The sequence below is a fragment of the Diceros bicornis genome, chromosome 40 (assembly GCF_020826845.1).
Source record: "Diceros bicornis minor isolate mBicDic1 chromosome 40, mDicBic1.mat.cur, whole genome shotgun sequence".
Classification (NCBI taxonomy): domain Eukaryota; kingdom Metazoa; phylum Chordata; class Mammalia; order Perissodactyla; family Rhinocerotidae; genus Diceros; species Diceros bicornis.
Window position 1 is genome coordinate 7,176,475 of NC_080779.1, and position 19,929 is coordinate 7,196,403.

Genomic DNA, 19,929 nt, shown 5'->3' on the forward strand with positions numbered 1-19,929 from the left:
CGGCCCGCTGGAGAAGCAAAGCAGTAAACAAATGAACGTGTCAGGTGGCGATCAGTACCAAAAATGACAACAAAGCCAGCTAGGAGCAGGAGGGGATGAGAGAGTACTGCAGGTAATCCTTTCGGAATAAAGCTGAGACTTTGCCAAAGCACGGGGAAAGGCAGGCCAGTTTCCAGAGGAGGATTGCTCCAGGCAGAAGGGAGGGCCAGTGCAAACGCGGTGGGTGGGAGCTGAGTGTGTTCGAGAAGCAGCAGGGGCCAGGAGGAGAAGCAGCAAGGGCCAGGGGGAAGTGATGGGACATGAGGTCAGAGAGACAAGCGGGGCACACCATGTGCTGAACGTGTCTTATGTGAGGGAAGAAGGAGAGTTGAGAGCCAGCAACCAGCTACGTTAAGTTTCCATTTTAAAGGTGTCACTCTGCTGCCTGGAGCATCCGCAGAAGAGAGGCAGGATGGAAGCAGGGAGACCCATTCTGAGGTTAATAACCAGAGCAGCTGAGAGGTGGCTAGGACCACATTGGAGCAGGGGAGAAGGCCACCAGCGAGCGAGTCTAGATATATTGTAGAGTTAGGGCTGTCAAGGTTTGCTGGTGGTTGGGATTGGATATGGGTTTAAGCAGAAAGAAGAATCAAGAACAATCAAACCAAAGTATTTGACCTGGGCAGCTGGGCGAATGGCCATGCTATTTACTGGATGAGGAAGACTTAGGGAGGAAAAGAGAATAACAGATGTTTTGTTTGGGCATGTGAAGTTTAAGATTCCTAGAAAACATTAAAGTGGAGATAACACACAAGCGGTTGGTTATGTGGATCTGCAGTTCAGGGGAGAAAAGGCTATGGATATAAATGGGGGAAGCATCAGTAGATAGAAAATGTAGCACAATTATTTGTTAGTGCTGTCCAGTAGATTCCGACTCCTAGCCACGCTGAGTACAGCAGAGCAGAACCCTGCCCAATCTTTTTGCACCATGTTCTCCCCTTCCAGTGCTGTATCAAACAATACACTGCTGCTATTTACAGGGTTTTCATGGCGCCACCAGGGCACAGTTCTAGCCATAAATTTATGTAGCAGGTCTATATTTTCAGTCCACAGGCACGAGTGTTCAAGAAATGCAACTTTATCTGAATTCAACTTAAGCTGTATTTTGAGACACCATTCCACTCAGTATTGGAAAACCTAACTGCCATTCCAGCCAACCTTTTTCAGTTGATTAAATTAAACGAAGTTGACATAGCATAGGTGATTTAGGTTCTTTGTTTCCCCTCTAACTCCTGGGAGCTTAGATAGTCTCGTGACATAAGGGAATTGTCTAGACCTTAGTCAGCATCCACTTACTGTCTGGGCATTGTGTGTCCTGGTCTGCTGCCTTGTAGTGCATTACAGTACATGCTGCCCCTACTGCCATCCTCCCCCCATGCCCATGCCCATGCCTGCAAATCCCCTTTACGTCTGTGGATTCTCTCTACTTTGAGGGCTGCATTTGGTTTTTCTTCCAGGCCCTTCCGGGCACAGAAAACCCCGGCTTACACAGTCATTACTGTGCTACCATTTCCAGTTGGGTGGAGAATTCCTGCAAGACTTGCATGTCCCCAGATTCAAGGTGCAGAGCGGGGCAAGATCCCCACTCCATTCAGTCTCCACACTTACCTAGGGTTCGGTATCCTCTTCCTCTTGGTGTTAACCCAGTAGGTTTGGGGTTTGCAGGATGTTAGAACCCCCTTCAGAGACCCTTGCCAGAATCTAATAGATAGAAAATGTAGCACAATTATAGCCATACATTCATGTAGCAGGTGTATTTTTTCAATCCACATCCATCAGTGTTCAAGAAATGCAACTTTATCTAAATTCAACTTAAGCTATATTTTGAGTATCTAATTCTTCTGTTTCAATTTCCACTCTCCTTTTCTGTCAGCCCAGGATAATTTTTATCTCTCCTTGGGCAAAAGAAAACTGGCTCAGCAAGTATTCTTCCAAATTTTTGTCCTCCCCCTGCCCACCCCTTGAAATACAGTTTTTGAACTTGAAAGTCAAGAATTGACGTAATCCTCTCCCAGTTCCTTTATGACAATTATCCTTTGGGCATGGGACATCTTATGTTTATCTCTGTGAATGGAGGAAGGTCATGGAGTAAGAGGGAATGTGGTGAAAAGAATCAGCTAAGACTGCACAGTATCCGTCAAGGTTTGTAGACTTTGTTTCTCTTTCCCACATGACTGTAAGTTCAGCGAGGGGAAGTTACATTTGATTTGCTCAGCATTGTATACCTAGAATTCATTATGTGGTAGGTGTCCAGATACCTGTAGACTTTATGAATGAATACAATCATGAGCGAATGGGTAACGGAAAATCAGCACTGTGCTCCCACGTCCATGCACAGATACAGAAAAAGCTTGTTCTGCTGTTCACGTGGGAACTGTGACTCAGCGACTGGCCCTGATGGGGTCTGTTGGCAATTAGAGGATATTATAAGTGTGAGCTTATCCTCAGAGTTAGAAACTTCAGAAATTATTTCATAATCTGGCACCTTTTTACTAACTTGCTCTAGGTTCTTCTTAAGTTGGCTGGGGGTCCTTATTCGTGAGTCTCACCCCAGCTGCTCAGCTTTCCCATAGGGGGACCTATGGATGGAGAAGAACATTCAGCTTTGGAAGATCAGAGGGCGAGTTGAAAGCTCTGCAGTGAGAAATTTCTTTGATGTCTCATGTTTGTATTAAATCTTCAAGTTGGTTTCATATTTGTCTCCGTAATGTGTGTATATGTGTTTTAAGATAAAAATTAGTGTATTTCTCCCATTTCATGTCTTCTATTACAATTACTACCCCAGGAGGATGCTGGCTTATCCTGTTATTTTTATGGAAAATGTGTCCTATCATAAGGAGCAGCTGTTAGGTCATTTAGCAACTTGGTATTTTCTCTTAATAAGGTTTTAAAAGTTCCATCCTCAAAACCAAACCTCAGGAGTGTTAAGGACGCATTACTAAAGCCACTAAATAGCTTTGCAAAGCAAACTTCTACCATCTTTACTTGCCCAGAAGAATGCTCACCTGCCTACGATTTTCACTTGGACCTCTACATCTGCAAAAGTGATTTTTGTATGTATACCAGGATCCTCTTTTTATCTACTCTTATTTTATGAAACAAAAAATCAGCTAAGATTACTTTGACATAATAATTAAATCTGAATATTGATAATTCTTCATATCATGAAAACTGAATGAATTTCTAGGACATCCAAATTTAAGATGTTCTTACATTTTTTTCCCTGGCTCTTTCAACAGCCCTGGGAAGTGAGGAGAGCGAACATCATCGTCCTCATTTTGATGCCTACAGTTATACCAGGTACTGTCCTAGCTCTAGCACGTTTTAACGGTGGGACTTTTAAGTAACTTCTCTGTGACTCATGTTTTTCATCCATAAAATAGGCTTCACCATAGTTCCCAGACCATAGGACTTGAGGGACACTGAAATAACCGCTCAGTGCTTTAGTTGATCCTATGAATGTCACACAGCTGAAGATTAAAATATTATGTGCATTCCTGGTAAAGTCATGCAAAACTTGTGGCCTGGCTCTCAGGAACAAACTGGATTGCCAGTCCTCCCTTTTCTTCCCCAGACACCCCAATCTAGACTTTGGGCCAACTCATTTTGTGTCTACAGAGGTTCATGCCATGATCGCTGTCTCTGAGTGGACTGGGGACACCTTTTCTGTGCGGAGGATTTAGGAGGTGGAACAGAGGCCGAGATGTAACTCTAGATAGACATCCCTCCAAATGGAAACACGAGACTAGGAGAGGCTCCGTCTTCCAGGCAGTTAGGAGTAAAGACGATGGTACACATCAGCCCTTAGCACAGAGCCTGTGACCACACAGCACAGCTGATATTTTTAGAGACTTATTGTTTATGGTAGTAACAATAGGTGCTTTATTTGCATTTTCTCATTTAAAATATGTTATTCTATAACAACTCTTTAAGGTTAGGATTATCTTCATTGTACAGAAGTTGAAGCGGAGGCTGCAAGAGGTAAGGTGACTTGCCCAAAATCACACGGGTGGCAAGAGCCAGGGCCGGAGTCCTCGTTCCAGCGTGAGCTCAGTGCGCAACCGTGCTTTCCTAAATCACTATAGCTTTAAGTTAGTCTTTTCTAGACCGATAAGGTTGTCGCATAAAAGTTTTACGCAAAGCTGTAATCCAGTGCAAAATGTTAGATTTATATTTTGTGCTAATGTATTAGCAGGAATTATTACCCAAAGAGATTAGGAATTAGAGATGTATATATAAACACAGTTAATGATTTTCCTTTCTTGATTTTACAGCTTTCGTTACAACTTTTATTGTTACAACTTTGTTGTTTAAAATTATAAATACTTTAAATCTGTGTAAAATAGAGAAAATGATATAACAAGTGAGTTTATGTACCCAGATTTAATACATGTTACTATTTTGCCACATGACTTCAGATCTTTTCTTTCTAAGAAGGGAAATACTCGAGCAATGATGTGAGCATCCTCTCTCCGTTCCCCTCATCCAGGCTCTTTCCTCCCTTCCAGAGGTAACTGCAGGCTGAAGTTTTTGTGGGTGTTTTAAAATCTTACATAAATGGCACGATTCTGTGTGTTTGCTTTTCCAGCTTCTGTTTTTCCCTCCATGGTACACTTGAGATTTCCCGCGCAGATCTGTGGAGGTGGAGCTAACGCGTTTAGTTTTTTTAAGATGTGGCTCTTGTTACATAAAACACTCTTTCTGATGGGAGAAACAAGTGCCGCACGAGCCTTTGAAGTCCCTGGAAGGGCTTCTCCTAAGCACCCTTTCTTCTCTGAGCCTTGTGACGGGCCTTATTGTCTGGACTGAAGAGAGATTTGGGAATTTGAATCTTTAGTGTACTTGTTATTCACTCTTTTGTTACTCAAGAATGTAAATCTTAATTTCCCCAAGAACTTAATTCAGTTCCCCAAGGGCAAAGCGTCATATGCTATATATTCAACCTTACTGTAGGCTTAATAAATATTTGTGGAATTTTAGCAGCGTAAATTATAGTAAGCTGATCATCACAATGAATCCATCAGAAGACACTCATCAGACAGCCAGTCCACGACAGGTTTACTGTTTAAGACTGAAGCGCCAGAGAGAGGTTTCTGTTTCGGCAGGGGTTATTTAGTGCTTATTAGCTTGAGTCTGGTGCTCGTGTTGATCTAAACCAGGGCACGTCAGTTTGGGGTCATTTAAAGAGAGGGATGCCTATTGGGCAACTGTCAAGTGTATATAGGTGGGACCAGTACTCCTACTGTGAAATCCATGCTTGTTATACCATGTTTTTACTTCTACAGAATTTCAGAAGCTGGACTGAAAAATAATGTTGATTGAGCTCTCACTTTGGGTCAGGCACTGTGCTGAGCCTGTCACATGCAGTACCTTATTCATTCGTCTCACAGAGCAGTGATGATCCAGGCAGTGTTATGACTCCCATTGGATGAAGACCCTGCGTTTCAAAGGGGTTAGCCAGAACTACACAACTGGCAAGGATCTGAACAGGCTGTCTGACCACAGGGCTTTCTGGTCAACCAGACATTGTGTTTACTCCTCCTAAATGGTACAGTTGTCAGTCTCATGCTGGAGCACCCAGTGCATGCACCAGGGATGGTGTCCTGACTTGCCATTGGAGGGGTGCCAGCATTCCCTTGCCACCACACACCCTTCCACTCCCAGCCCACAGTGGTGCTCTGGAGCCCTCGCGGGCGAGGACAGGGGGCGTGCTTTTCCTAAGAAAGGGTGGCTTCTGTTGGTACAGAGCCCTCCTTATAAGAGCCATCTGCTGGCCACCTACACTTTACCTGAAGCCCACTTATGTTTGAGGAATCAGAGTATAAAACTTTCAAATCTCAGTGGCAGGTATGCAACCTTCCATCTTCTTGACTATTAAACATCAGTGCTGAAGCTAATTTACAGCTTTAGTCATGAGCCTTGGCACGTTATTGGTACAAAGTGTAAATATTTGAATGCTAATTATCATAAAACAAACAGGCCAGCATGTCCAGAGCAGACGAATGCTGTTTCCGGAAGCCACCAGACCCTAGCTGGTAGGCAGCTTGTGTTGTCTCTGCACAACCAGTAATAGACGTCTGGACCGTTTCCACCCCCTCCCGCCCAACAGCACCTGCCACCTCATTGCAGAACGTTCTGAAAGCTAAGAGCTGCCCAGAGGGGCTCACATATGTGAGTCTTTGCCTTTTAAACTATTTCCCATCTGCCCCGTCACTTGAAGAGAAACCTTGTACTGCTGAAATTATTTGCCTAGAAAGATAATACCATTGTCATAATAAGAGTGGCCCACCCGTGTCCAGCCTGAGTCCATCACTCCCGGTCACCAGTCTGTTCACCATGCGTATTCTCATCCCAGGCACACTTGGCTCAGGTGTTCCACTGGCTGGACGTGACTGACTCCCTTCCATACTGATGTGTCCTTCAGTTTCCAGCTCTAGTCCTCTTTGAAGCACTCCAGGATTACTTTAATCCATATCACTCCTTTGTGCATTCACCCATCCTGGGACAGAGAAGCAAAGCCATCAGAATCATTTGTCTTCCTACCTAGATAACGAACTCCTTGAGATTGTGGGCTTTCACAGCTGCAGCCTCTTTGGAAATGGTGCTGAATTGGCATCCCATTCTGACTGGGCAGAATCCACCTGGCTGGTGCGCTGAGGCTGAGCTCTCTCCAGTGAATGCCGAGTACGGGCGGTAGGGGGGGGCTGATTCTGAGGTGTAACTGGGAAGATTCAGCGATCAAAAACAGGGATGTCAGGGAAAATAGGATGTAAGAGTATCATGTGGTCTGCCGGTCGATTTAGGGAGCTAGCCTGAAATTCAGCATAAAACTTTGTGGCAGAGAGAAAAAAATCTCATTAAAATTTTAAGCATGGTGCTACTTCCCTTGGCTTCATGATAGCAAAAAGATAGGGGTTTGGGAACAATGTACAAGAGGGGAACCACTTAGAACTTCAGTTTCTTTATATGCCACATGAGAATAATAACATTTACTAAGGCGTTTGTTGTGACAAGTCAACTGAGAATGAAGAATTAAAACGAGACAATACACACGAAGTGCTCGGTCAGTGCTGGCGCATAGCAGGCATCTGGTAAAGGCAGCGTCCCTAACCGCCGCTGCTAGTTCACCCCCCACCCTGACTACCACGTGACTGCTGTTGACGCTCACCTACCCGTGCAACAACTGGTTACTCCTGCCTGGAGCCGCCCAGGCACTCCTGCCTGGCTGGCGAGGATGGGAAGCAGTGGGTCCCCTCCCTCAGAGCCCTGCCGCTAATATTTTAAACTGTGCCTTGGCCAGGCGAGCTCACTTGAGTCCACCAGCCCTAGCAGTGACCCCCTCTCACACAAGATTGCAGCAGCTCCTGGTCACAAGGAGACTTGGCCTGAGCCTGAAGAAGCTGCCTCGCCCACCCGCGGGAGCTCATGCCTCCCACAGTGGGGCTGCCCTTCTGGGACAATGAATTGGCGGCTCTGCAGGGACGCATTGTATAGGGGCTGCCCTTCCGCCACTGAGCACTGTTTCACCAGGCTGACCTTATTCTTTCTGTTTTACTGGATATTAGCTTAAGAAGGGGCTGGGACTAGAGAAGGAATGAATTAAGGAGTGGAGCCTTAGTGTTATGCATTTAGCTGTCTGGAGGCTTTCTTACAAAATGAAGAATGAGAAAAGACAAGAGGAGAAAAGTGGTCATCTTTAAAAGGAGCCCATGAGGTTGTGAAGAGAGAGAAGGATTCCAGCTGGGGGTGGTACCTTCCTCTTTTCAGCAGACTGAGTGTTTTCTTGGATATGTGACAAGAGCTAATTTTAGAAAGATGATTCTTGAAAGAAAATGAGTCCTGAAGGCTATTAAGATACATGAGTCCCTCACTATAGCTCACACACTAAACCTTTATTTCAACTTTAAAATAAAGGCTTAGATTTAAGATCAGTTCAGACACCTTCTCCACGAAAAAAGACACCAGTGTTTCTCAGACCAACAGAAAACCTGGCCAGATGGCAGTGGTAGCAGACACGTCAATCAAAGTGTGTTAAAATATACTCTCCATTCAAGAAAACTGAGGATCAAGCTTGTCAACCTTAGGGCTTAAAAGGGACATCATTAAAGTGGCAAAGCCCAGAATTAACTTCTCTTTACCCTTCAGCAAAATAAGGTGGCTGTATTAACCCTGAGCTGCATTGTAATGTTCATATGTGGCAGTGCTTACATTTCATAATTTCATCTGACAACTTGTAATAAATTGTGCATTTTGGAAAACGTGATTTCCTTCTGAATGATTTGAAGGAGAATTTAAACACGCTTGTATAATTTGAATCTCTATGCAGAAATGTGGCTCATTTCTTTGAGAATTAGCCTCTAAGACATGGACACCGAAATTCCTGAGCAGTTGGCACAATCAGAATAATTTCTAGCAGTGGTCATTTTTTATTTTGTCTGTCATCGTTGCCTTGGTGTTACCATACAAGGTTCCCTGGCTAGAAAGGCAACAGAAAGTGGGAGAAAATTGGGAATGGAGGAAAGTAGTTCAAATAGGCAGAGAACATACACAGAATTTAAACCTTAGCACAGCCAGGTAATAGTGTTAGAATTGCTATGGAAAAGAAGAGAAAGCCTTATCACACAAACTATGCACGTAATCTCACCAGTTCTTCCCAAAGGAAAACTGGCAAGAACTCAGCCGTGTAAACCATCCCCGACAGCGACGTGAGCATATGATTAGCGTGCACGTCTTCATTGGCGCCTGGGGACAGATGATGTGGCTGATGGGTCTCTTACATCTCCCTGATGCGCCCTGATGCCCCAGCTAATGAAGGGATACAGCAACAAGTATCACAGACATGACTTTGTTTAAGCTGTATCATTATAATATTCAGATGTACAATAATAGAGAAAAAATGTGTTTTTTCCTATTGCTTAGCCAAACATTTCTTCCCGTTAGGCGTTATGGTCATTTTAAGGAAAAGAATGGCTGTAACATTGATGATGTCCTTGCCCTCTCTCTAACCTGGATTTTCACCAAATTGCGGATGACTGGGACCCATGATGCGTATAATGATTTCTGTAGCGTTACCCATGATGCGTATAATGATTTCTGTAGCGTTTTGCTAGCAGAGGATTTGCTGTTGCACTGAGATTTAACCAGTTTGGAGAATGTTGCTTTAATTGGCAACAGAAGGTTTGCAGGGACATTGGTTTCAGGGAAGGCATTTGGATTATTAAGAGTTGAAGCCTAATCCTGAGCGGAGGCAGCAAGCCCACTCCTTTCTGTTATTCTTGTGCATTAGGAGCTGCGTCAGTCTTTCCTTATGAAAAATCATCATTCTTTGCACTGTGATACTTAATCCTCGCACAGTGCTCATAGAGCTTCACAGATCCCACCCTTTCCACCTCCCAGCAGACTGGGCAGAGAGAATAAAACTGTCCCAGGGTCCTGGCCCCACAGCAGCCCCCTCTGTCCTGCTAGGCTTTTCCTTTACTTTCTTTGTGTCCCCAGACTTCCTCTCATTCTTCTCCCTCCCTTTCATGTCTGTCATCTCCCCATGAAAAAGAAGACTCCGCATGTCTTCCGTTGGGAACTAGGCGTTTCCGTGTAATGAAGTCTGTATGACTCTGAATCCTGCCATGAGATACAGCAGGTTCACTTTCTCGGCTCCACTCTGGGCTTCACAGCTTCCTGACTCTGCTGCTCCCAGGCAACTAAGGGTCATCTGGCTCGGAGGGCACTGGCCCCCAGCTCCGAGCCCTAGGGCTAGAGGTTTTCAGTCCTCCCTACAGAGCAAGGGTTCCTTTCCATTGTTGCACCTCCTGCAACTTTGCACACACCTCACCTTTTGACTTTGTGTTTTAAAAATAGTCTCTCAAGCAAATGCTGAAATAAGAAACCTCCCATTCTTGAGTAATCCACCAGAATAAGCCCCTAGAGCTGTTGCTCAGGGCAGGGTAGCCAGCTAATGAGGATTTCCAGCCTGAAGCAGAAAGACTGCCTTTTAAATTAGCTACTACAGCCTTGTTGTGGAGTAATTATTTGTCTGATCTTTGTTCTGGGTTCCTGGCAGGAGCTTCTAAAACTCTTGGAATTTCCTGATAGGAATGTCTTTGTTGTGCTAATGAGGTGGCTCTTGGTGAGCCCCTATAGCTTCAGGGTGGGAGCTGGTCACCAGAAAGACCAACCGTGGGATTAGAGGCTGGGGGCCTTCAGGTTAGCCTGACCTCTGGGGAGCGGAGGGGACTGGAGATTGAATTCAGTCACATGGCCAATGATTCAATCAATCATGCCTACCTAATGAAGCACCAATAAAAACTCTGGATGCCAAGGCTTGTGGGAGCTTTGTAGTTGGTGAACACATCGATGTCCCAAGAGGGTGGTGTTCCCTGACACCAGGGGGAGAGAGGGCATGGAATCTCTGCATTTTGGGACTCTCCTAACCCACACCCTGAACTACGTGTGTCCCTTACAAAAGAAATATAATTAGTATAGTGCTTTCCTGAGTTCTATTAGTCATTCTAGCAAATTATGGAACCCGAAGGGTGTCATGGGACCCTCCCAGATTGGTACCCAAAGGGTCAGAAGTGCAGGTGGCCGGGGGACCCACTGAGGGCTGGTGTCTGGAGTGGGGGCAGTCCTGTGAGACTGAGGCTCGAGTCGTGAGGCTGCGCCAGCTCCCGTGGTTAGTGTGGGAACTACTGCAGTGTACTCAGCTGGGGTGGAAGCAGAATAACTGTTATTAAGGGTAATTTTCTGATTTCTAATAGAAAAGTTGAAATACTGGAGGCAGCTTCTAGATCTTCGGGTTGGGCATTAGAGTTTGAAGCACTATCTCCTGAGCGGACAGTTTTAGAAAGGTCATTTAGCAGATTCTGCTCAAAGTGTGGTCCCCTTCATTACCAGTTCCTGATGAGGTGTGTACAGAACTTGACAGTAAGCATTTAGAAACGTTTACAGCAATTGGACAGCCAAGACGGTCAGGAATGGAGATACAAAAGTAGCAGGTTGTGACAATTTGGGAAAACATGATCCTTCACCACAGATAGTTGGAGAAGCCTTATTTAGCACATATCCTCGGTTGGTATGATCAGATGGAACCAGAACTTAGTGTTAAAGTATGAGCCCTAGAATCAAGCAGATGCGTTTGTATGCAATATCTGCTGCTTGCTCTCTCTGTGGCTTTGGGCAAGTTACTTAACCTCTCTGGGCTTCAGTTTCCTTATCTACAAAATGATTATAGCAGTATTTCCTACCTCATTAGGTGCTGGGAAGACCAAAGGAGATAAGCCAGGAAAAGTGGTAAGCATGGGGTTGGGCACATGGCAAGTGAACTGTGGGTATTACTTCTGTCATGTTTCTTTCTTGGCATCAGTGTTTCTGACTTGGTGAAAGCATGTTCTGTATACGTGTGTTTGATTTATGACTAAATGAAATCTACAGCTTTGCTTTCATGTGAAGACAAGGTAAAGCAAACACTTGTTAAAAAGCCACAAATTACACACTTAAGTGACTGTTGCTGTTCATAGAATCCCTCTGAGAGACTGGACTCTCCTCTCCAGGATGCCACAATTGTGGGAATCGTTTGGGGCACCTCTCCTCTGGCGTTGCTATTAGAGCCTGTTCCGGTGATGTTCTGATGTTACAAGTCACCTCAAAACTTAGTGGCTGAAAACAAGAGTCTGTCATTATCACGCGTGTTCTGTGGATTGCCTGGGCTCAGCCGGTTCTCACTTGGGGTCTTTCCTGCAGTTGCAGCCAGAGGTTGGCCAGGGCTGGAACCATCTGAAAGCTCAGCTGGGCTGGGCATCCTAGATGGCCCCTTCATTCTTCGTGTTTGGTGGCGGGTCTGGGGCGGCAGGGACGGCTCAGGGTTCACTGGGCATCTCGCAGTGTGTGGCCTTTCCACAGGGCTAGCTTGGGCTTCCTTACTGTGTGGTGGACTCTGGTTAGAGAGGCGTCTCTGTTGGTGGCTGGCTTCCCCCAAAGTAAGTGTTTTAAGAAGCTGGAATTGGAAGCCACTGGACCTGGGCCTGATAACTGATCAAAGCTGTCACAGATCCCTCCCCTCATTCAAGGGGAGGAGACATAGACCCGGTCTCTCCATGGGATGAGGGTCAAAGAATCTGTGTACATCCTTAATCACCTGCAGAGCCACAAAGCAAATGTGGTTTTCTTACTTTGGTATATCCTTTTTCCCACCAAAGACAGTGCATAGCTTCCCACAGCAACTACACTGACCGAGGGATTGCTCGCGTTCATTTCAGTCCTGTCTGAGTAAAAGCCCAGCCACAGCATGTGGCCATACCTCACATGCCTTTGTGCTTTGGTGGGGTGGGTCAGCCTGCGCTGGGAGGGACTGGAGGAGTCGCTGATCTTGCTGCAAGCTCCTCCCGCCAGACTCCACTTTCTGAGTGTCCCATTTCTACTAGTGACCCCCTCTGACCCCAGGTGGTCTCCCTGCACTCCTCCCTGCCCTTGCCTTCCCTGCTACAAAGAAATCTCTTGAGAGCCCATGCACCCAGCACGTACTCCCCCCCATTCTCACACAGCACGTGGCCCAGACATCCAAGTAGGCCTTCCAGTTAAGTTTTCCCCAAATGTCCCTACTTCGTCCCACCCCATCACCCCAATACACAGCCATGCACGCCTGCAGACACACAGCCCCCACCCCCAACACACACACACACAGGCTCACGTCATCTTGCAGTGTCTGCCTGTGCCGGGCACAGTGCTCAGCCTTAAGCCCCAGCAAGCTCATTTATTGTTCCACGAACATGCCTTATGTTTTTCCCTTTCTGGGGCTTTGCTTACATTCCTAAAGGTTAGGTGCATTACTTACTAATGTTTTAGCGTTTCCCTAAGTACCAGGCACTGTGCTTCCCAGATGGCAGCATAGCAGTAAATATGGCTGCAACACTGTATGAAGGAGAGGTTCCTTCTCTCTTCCCTTCTATCTTATACTTTTCATCTCTGCCTCCTCTGTCACCCTTTCTCTCTTGGAGGCTCATCTAGAATCAGCAAGCTCTCTCCTCATCTCCTCCCCTATTTAAAATTTGAACAGCTTTCCCTCTTACTCCATCAGAGACTCACAGTGAGGATGAAGTAGGAGGGCATTATTTGAGAGCACTATTGTTGAAGCCCACAGACACCCTGGCATAACATTCGCCTGCAGCCACAGTCACTGAAGCGTTGCTTACTTAGGACTATAGGTGGACTTCTGGTATGTTCCAGGCAGCCTCCTGGGCCTGGGGGAAACCATGAAAAATCAGGTACGGTTGTCACCCCTTAGAAACGCACAGCAGTGCCGCTGTACAGTATATGAGCTTTGAGCCTTTGGTGGTCTGATGAGCAGGTAAAAGAGGGCAAATCTGCTTATCTCTCCTGGTTTGCTTTACCAAACTGGAATGCTAGAAACCCAGATGCAGGGAGAGGTTGTTGGGATGGGCCCCAATTAAGCAGCTGTCAAGGTGGGGAGTCAGACATGTCACTGAGTTATCTCCACAGGTTTTCCAAATACACACCCACTCCGCCTCCTCTCTACCAACGCCCTTAGCTGAGATGGGGAGGCCCCTTATTTTCCAGAGGTCGGGGTGGGGGGGATGTGAATTTAGCCAAAGCTCCCGGATAATCCTGGTTTTGATGCCCCTTCTAACCCTCCCCTACAGAATCACTGCTCAAGATAGACGGTCGCCAGCCATGTCTGAGCAGGTGTCCCACGTTGGCTAACTGTAGCCCTGGCTGTTTTTCAGGTTCATTCCACCTCCCAGCGCTTTAGGACCTCAGGTGCCGACCCCAGAGACCTGCCATGAAACCACACTTGAAGCAATGGAGACAACGAATGCTTTGCGGGATCTTTGCGTGGGGGCTCCTCTTCGTGGTGATCTTCATCTACTTCACCGACAGCACCCCTGCTGAGCCTGCGCCCAGCTCCGTCTCCTTCCTGGAGACCCGCAGGCTCCTGCCCCTGCAGGGGAAGCAGAGGGCCATCATGGGCGCCGTGCAGGAGCCCTCCCTGCCGGACGGCGTGGGCACCAACAACGGGCTGCTCCAGGGACACCCGGCTGGCCCCTTGCCCAGGGGGCCCGGCGACCTGCAGAAATGGGCCCAGGTGCAAGATGGGTTTGAAAACAGAGCAGAGTTCTTGTCATCCCAGATCGGGAGGAAGTCTCAAAGTGCCTTCTACCCGGAGGACGACGACTACTTTTTCGCTGCTGGTCAGCCCGAGTCGCACAGCCACCCTCGGGGCACGCTGGGGTCCCTCTCCGCCGAGGACCGAGGCCGGCCGGAGGGGCTTCTGCCGGCGGGCCAGGCCCAGAGGCGGCGGGTGAGGAAGAGGCCCCGCCACCAGGGCCGGAGCCGCGCGCTGGAGGAGGGCGACGACGGCGCCCGGCCGTCCGCCTCCATGTCCCGGGCCTTCCTGCAGCGGCTGTGGCAGGGGGCCGTGTCGGCGCGCATGCTCGCGCCGCGCCTGCAGAAGGCCATGAGGGACTACCTGAGCGCCAACAAGCACGGCGTGCGCTTCCGCGGGCGGCGGGCGGCCGGGCGGGGCCGCGCGGAGCTGCTGTGCGAGCTGCGGCGCCGGGTGCGCGTGCGCACGCTCGACGGCACGGAGCCGCCCTTCTCGGCGCTCGGCTGGCGCCGCCTCGTGCCGCCCGTGCCGCTGGGCCGGCTGCACCCGCGCGGGCTGCGGAGCTGCGCCGTGGTCATGTCGGCCGGCGCCATCCTCAACTCCTCCCTGGGCCCGGAGATAGGTGGGTGCGCTCGCGGGGGCGCGGCGCGGCAGCGGGCTGGCCCCTGGAGCTCCTGGCGGGGCAGACCGGGGGTCCAGCGCTGGATGCGTCTGACGTTGTCCCGAGGGTCCTCGGGTGCTTTCCCTCGCTGGGACGGAGCCCGGTTGGGATCCCAGCAGGGGTGTCGTTTGGGGCAGTTGGGAGCAGAGCTCTTCTCCCCGGAGCTGGGAGCCGGGGGCGTGGAGGGCCGGCGCCCCGCCCTCTGCGGCCGCGGGCTTCTCACTGCCCCTGCCCGGAATGCACGTCCCCTAGAAACCCTGGTGTGCGTTGATGGGCTCCCAGCCTGGCCCGCGGAGCCCGGTGAAGCCGCTGTGTGGCACAATTGTGGGAGAGCAGCAGGAGGAGGGGAGAGGAGAGCAGAGCTCCCACGGGGCGATGACGGTTAGGGGTTTCGACTCCGTAGAGAAGTATACATGATGATGATGGTAGTTACCTAGGGACTAAACCGGCGTTGTGGGCTCTGAGGAGAGCCCGGCTCCTGTGGAGAATGTTATTCCTGTCCGAACAATGGGTTCTGACCTCCCACCCCTTGGCCCCAATCCAACTTTTGGGTCCTGGCCACTGCACCTCGCAGGGACCTTCTCCAAGACGGTAGATAATGCGACCACGCCCTGGGCTTCCATCTTCCCTTCTGAACTCTTTTCAAATCCATGTCAAGAGCCTGGAAAGACATCTGATTCGTAGTTCCTGTATTAGGCCTCTCCAGAGAAACAGACTGACGGGATATATATGTAGAGAGAAAGAAAGTAGTATTGTAGGGACTTGCTCCTGCGATTGTGGGGACCGGCACGTCTAGGGATTCAGGTACGAGTGGATATTGCAGTCTGAAGCTGGAAATGTGCAGGGCAGGTGGGAAACTGGAGGCAGAATTCCTTCTTCCTCAGGAAACTTCAGTTTTTGCCTTAAGGCCTTAGACTTCCCTGTGTGCCCAGGCTAATTCCATTGCTGCACCAGTGAACAGGCAGCTGGGCCCTTTAGGCTCATTCTGTCATTTAGCAAACATGTAGTCAGCCCTTCCTGTGTGCCAGCCTCTGCTAGGTGCCAAGAAAACAAATGTGAACCAGACACCGCCTCGGGGCTCCAGTCCAGATGTAAAGCAACGGTGTCCAACACATTCTCGTCATAGATGGTGTTAACGCCTAGCTAATCTGGGAGGGACGTTCAGGAGGCATTGCCCACTTGTTAGAAAGGAGTAGCTGTTGTTTCTTGGACCCATTCATTGTTCTGTGTCCTTGAAGAGTGGTTGACATTCCTTGAAGAGTGGCTCACATTCCAGAGCCATCGTGAAATAGGGTGATGCCATTATAATCAGGCTCCACAGCCCAGACCTCATCTCAGAGGTTCTTGGGAATGAGGCTGAGTGTGAAATTTTTAAAAAGTTAAAAAAACAGGGTACAATTCTGGGCCTGCGGTCTGGGTCCCAGCGTCCCTGTGCTGACGTTGTAACAGGCTCATGATGTCACGCGTGGCCAAAGCCGGAGCAGAGCAGCCTGCAGTTGATGAGGAGAGAGTAGTGGTTTAGAGGTCCCTGGGGTGAAGTAACACTACAGTTCTTTCTCGTTTCCCAGGACCGTTATTAATAATGTAAGAAGGAATTAAGTATTATGCTTTAACGGCAGTAACTTGCTTCTGGTTTTGTTTTGCTGTGTTTAAACATCTGCATCGCAGCTGCATATTCGGATTGCTCATGCACGTTGGGGAGAAGTCCCTTGCACTTTATTCTGGCGTAAATATCCCTGACCAGAGCCTTGTAAACTCTACTCCATTCAGAATTTGGAAGAGAGTGTGAAACACGCTGGGATTACACGTTTCTGGGGAATGTGGAGTGTCAGTTATGTCCTTGTTAGTTTCTAGTATCCAAATTTAATTTACATTGTCGGCACTTACATGCAGCTTCGTGATTAGAATGGTAGAATCAGAACACACTCAGAAGTTTTCTTAAAATTATCTTTATTGTTTTGCCTAGATTCCTTTGAATCTAATTTTTGTACCTTTCATTTTAAGAGTATGTGACCGTAGCATCGTTCAATTTGTAAAAACAAAAAGTCTTTCATTTTTATAAGCTGGTATCTCTTAGCATCAGCACTCGTGCAGGCCAGGGGCCGACATTTCTCCTTCCTGCTCACCTAAATGTACGCATGCTTATTAACACACAGTTGTCAACCACTCTCTTAATAAAAACAAATTCTCAGAGCAGATTCCTTCAGGCAACTTGGAATGTTGCAGCGTGCTGTACTACTATTTATCTTTATTCATCTTGGCCCCTCAATATCTACTTGTGAATTGGCTAAGTGAAGATCAGAAGACTTAAAAAAGGTCATGGTCTTATGAAAAACTGAGGGCAGAGCTAGAAGGGTACCTGAGACTCGCCGTCATCAGCCCTGCCGGAGGCCCCTTCCAGGCTGAACTGTCCCTGCATGCTCAGCAAATCTCCCCCTAGGACGGGGAGACCCAGTTGCACCTCAGACTTGCTTATCGCCTGCCCTCAGGCTCCCTGTGCTGGTTGCTGCTGTTTCCCCTGTTCCGTTAGACAGTTGTACCTTGCAGTTTTTGAGAAGAACAGTGTAGCAGTTGTGAACACCTCCACTTTGAATATGTTGTTGAAAAGCAAACTGAACTGTTTGGAAACATGGAACATTGTTTCCTAGAGTCGTGAGATGATGTTTTTTCACCCATACATATAAACAGTAATAATTTGGTAGTGAGATCACCTCCCAGCAGTCCTGTGGAAACACACTACAGAGGAGAAATGTTTGCTCTGAACAGTAGTAGCCTTGAGAGGGGAGATTAGGATCTGTGTAATTGGAACTCAAATGCTGGAAAGCGTGTAGGAAATGAGGTGAGAAGGGAGTGTGTAGGGAGTGGGGCACAGAGCACTTGGTGGTACAGGCTTGGGGTTTGGCATATCCTGATACCTTACCTAAAAAAAAGCGAGATATCAGATCATATAGTCATTTACCAAGCATTGATTATTGATCCCCATCTCTCTGAGGCCTGATACTATGCTAGCCACTAGTGACACAAAGATGAATAAGGCACAGACCTAAACCTCAAATCCTCTGCAGTCTAGTGGGGAAGACAGATCATAAACAGACAATTCCAATATTGTGGTTAGGAGGGCAGAGGTATGTAGACTGACAGGGAAGAAGTGACAATGGAATCCTAACCCACCGTGAGGCCTGATGGCTGGGCAGAGAGTGGGGGTTAGCAAAGACTGCTCAGAAGAGGGGGATCCAGGCCAAAGGCCAGCGTAACCGGGAGGTGAGGAACAGCACGGTATGCGGTGTGCAGGTGATGAGAGCTTCGGAGAGGACTAGGCGCTGGGAGTGGGAGGAGAGAGAACCTGGACAGGTGGGCAAGAGGTCAGCTCATGGATGTTCTTGTGCATCATTGTACGGAAATTAGGCTTCCCTAAGTGCTTGTAATAATAGCTACCACTCATAGAGTGTTTACTGCAGGCAAGGTCCTGTTGTAAATGCTTTTATGTGTTAACTGCTGTAAGCCTTGCAGCCTTAACTGACAGATAGGATTATTCCTGTTTTACAGATGAGGAAATGGAGGTATGCAGAGGCACAGTGGGCAGAGCCTGGATTCGACCCCCTTTCTGGGTCTCCAGAAACTCCGGCTATGACCCCTGGGCCAGTGGTGCGGAGGCATCGAGATCTTTGAAGCAGAGGAGTGGATGATGGGTCAGCTTTCATTTTAGAGAGGTTGCTCAAGAGCCTTGATGGGAGGGCATGGAGGAAGTCCGTTAAGGTGCAGGAGTCCCCGTGAAAGGAGCGATAGGCGGGGCAGTGGAGGCGGGAGAGAGATGTCCTCTGTTTGGCAGGCCATTTCCTAAAGGCTGGAGGGTTTTGCTCCCTTGCTGTTTCAGATTTAGTTTTCTGGAGGAGTGCGGGAGAAGAGGAGGAGGAGGAGTGGGGTGCAGTGCCCAAGGCAGGGCAGTGACTTAGTGCTGGGGCACCTCCTGGCTGGCTGCTCCTTGAAGGGTTTTAATATCCCGTCAGTGAGTGGACTTAGCCTGGCTCTGTTCTCAAGGTCAGCGTGAAACCGCTCTAGCCTGGAAATGTCTTCTCCAGAAATGACGCTTTATTTTATTCCCCTTGTGCTTGCTGTCTGATCATTCCTTCTTTTCTAAATATTAATGGACAGCTTAGTTTTTAAGGCACATTATCAGGGAGATGCACAGCCAGGCATACATTTACAAAACGTGTCTGCATGATAGACACACTCTCAGGCCGTCCTCCGCCATGCGGCGCCCCCCCACCCCCGCCCCCATGCGGATCCAGTTCTGCTCACTGACAGTTTTAGGGAGATTCCGTCTCCATCCACAGCCTCCGTCTCTACCTCCCTGCCTCCGCTATGAAATTGGCCTTTTAACTCTACAGACTTGTACCCCTTCCAAAGGAGATAAGCTAGATGACATTTCTGGGCAGGTGCTTTGTGAAGTTGTTCAAAGGCTTAAAACACACCTCACTGTGGAACACTGACGTTTAAAACCTGGAACACTTTTAGGGGAGATATGATTAATTCGGAATTACTATCTGATTAACTTGAAATGCATCACTGCTTGGGATCCTTGGCTTGTTCGCCTTACCTTTAGATGGGCTGTGTCTAAGGGCAGCGTGGTTTAGTGGGAGAGCTGTGCTTTAGGCGTACGAGCATCACGCTTCTTGCCCTGCTGTTGTCCTGATGACCCCTGAGGACCTGGCCGTCACCTCACCCTCTGGAGCCTCCTCTCACTCCCTGGCTTGTCAGGGGGTTGCCCCAGTTCAGCAATTCACATGGCGTGGTCTGCTTATGATCGGGGTCCCCAAGACCCTTTCAGGGGTTCACAAGGTGAAGACTATTTTTATAATAACACACAGAGGGCTTGATAACTGTTGACGTTTGCATTGATGATGCAAAAGCATTAGTGGATAAAACTGCTTCTTAATATAAATCAAAGCAGCAGTGCCCAGCGGTGCTGGTTGCCCTGGCACTTCACTGCCGAGCACAGCAGTAAGAGGAAAGAGTGCCGGTTTCACTTACGGATGTCCTTGATGAAGCAGTAAAGATTATTGGTTTCATTAAATCTCAGTCTTGGAGTACGCATGTTTTTGAGACAAAATGG

At 48.2% G+C, this 19,929-nt stretch overlaps 1 protein-coding gene across 7 annotated transcripts in view; it reads left to right on the plus strand.

Annotated features, from left to right (window-relative positions):
• The window catches only part of ST6GAL2 (ST6 beta-galactoside alpha-2,6-sialyltransferase 2), a 73,974-nt gene that overhangs the window by 25,459 nt on the left and 28,586 nt on the right, over positions 1–19,929 (plus strand). For 3 of the 7 annotated variants that reach the window (XM_058534348.1, XM_058534349.1, XM_058534347.1), the window contains exons 2-3: positions 3,279–3,339; positions 13,776–14,777. In XM_058534348.1, the coding sequence (XP_058390331.1) occupies positions 13,832–14,777 (946 nt within the window). In that variant the 5' untranslated portion in view covers positions 3,279–3,339; positions 13,776–13,831. Of the gene's footprint in view, positions 1–3,278; positions 3,340–11,303; positions 11,326–13,775; positions 14,778–19,929 lie in introns of those variants that run through there. The other 4 variants (XM_058534352.1, XM_058534353.1, XM_058534350.1 and 1 more) reach the window with 2 other exon arrangements.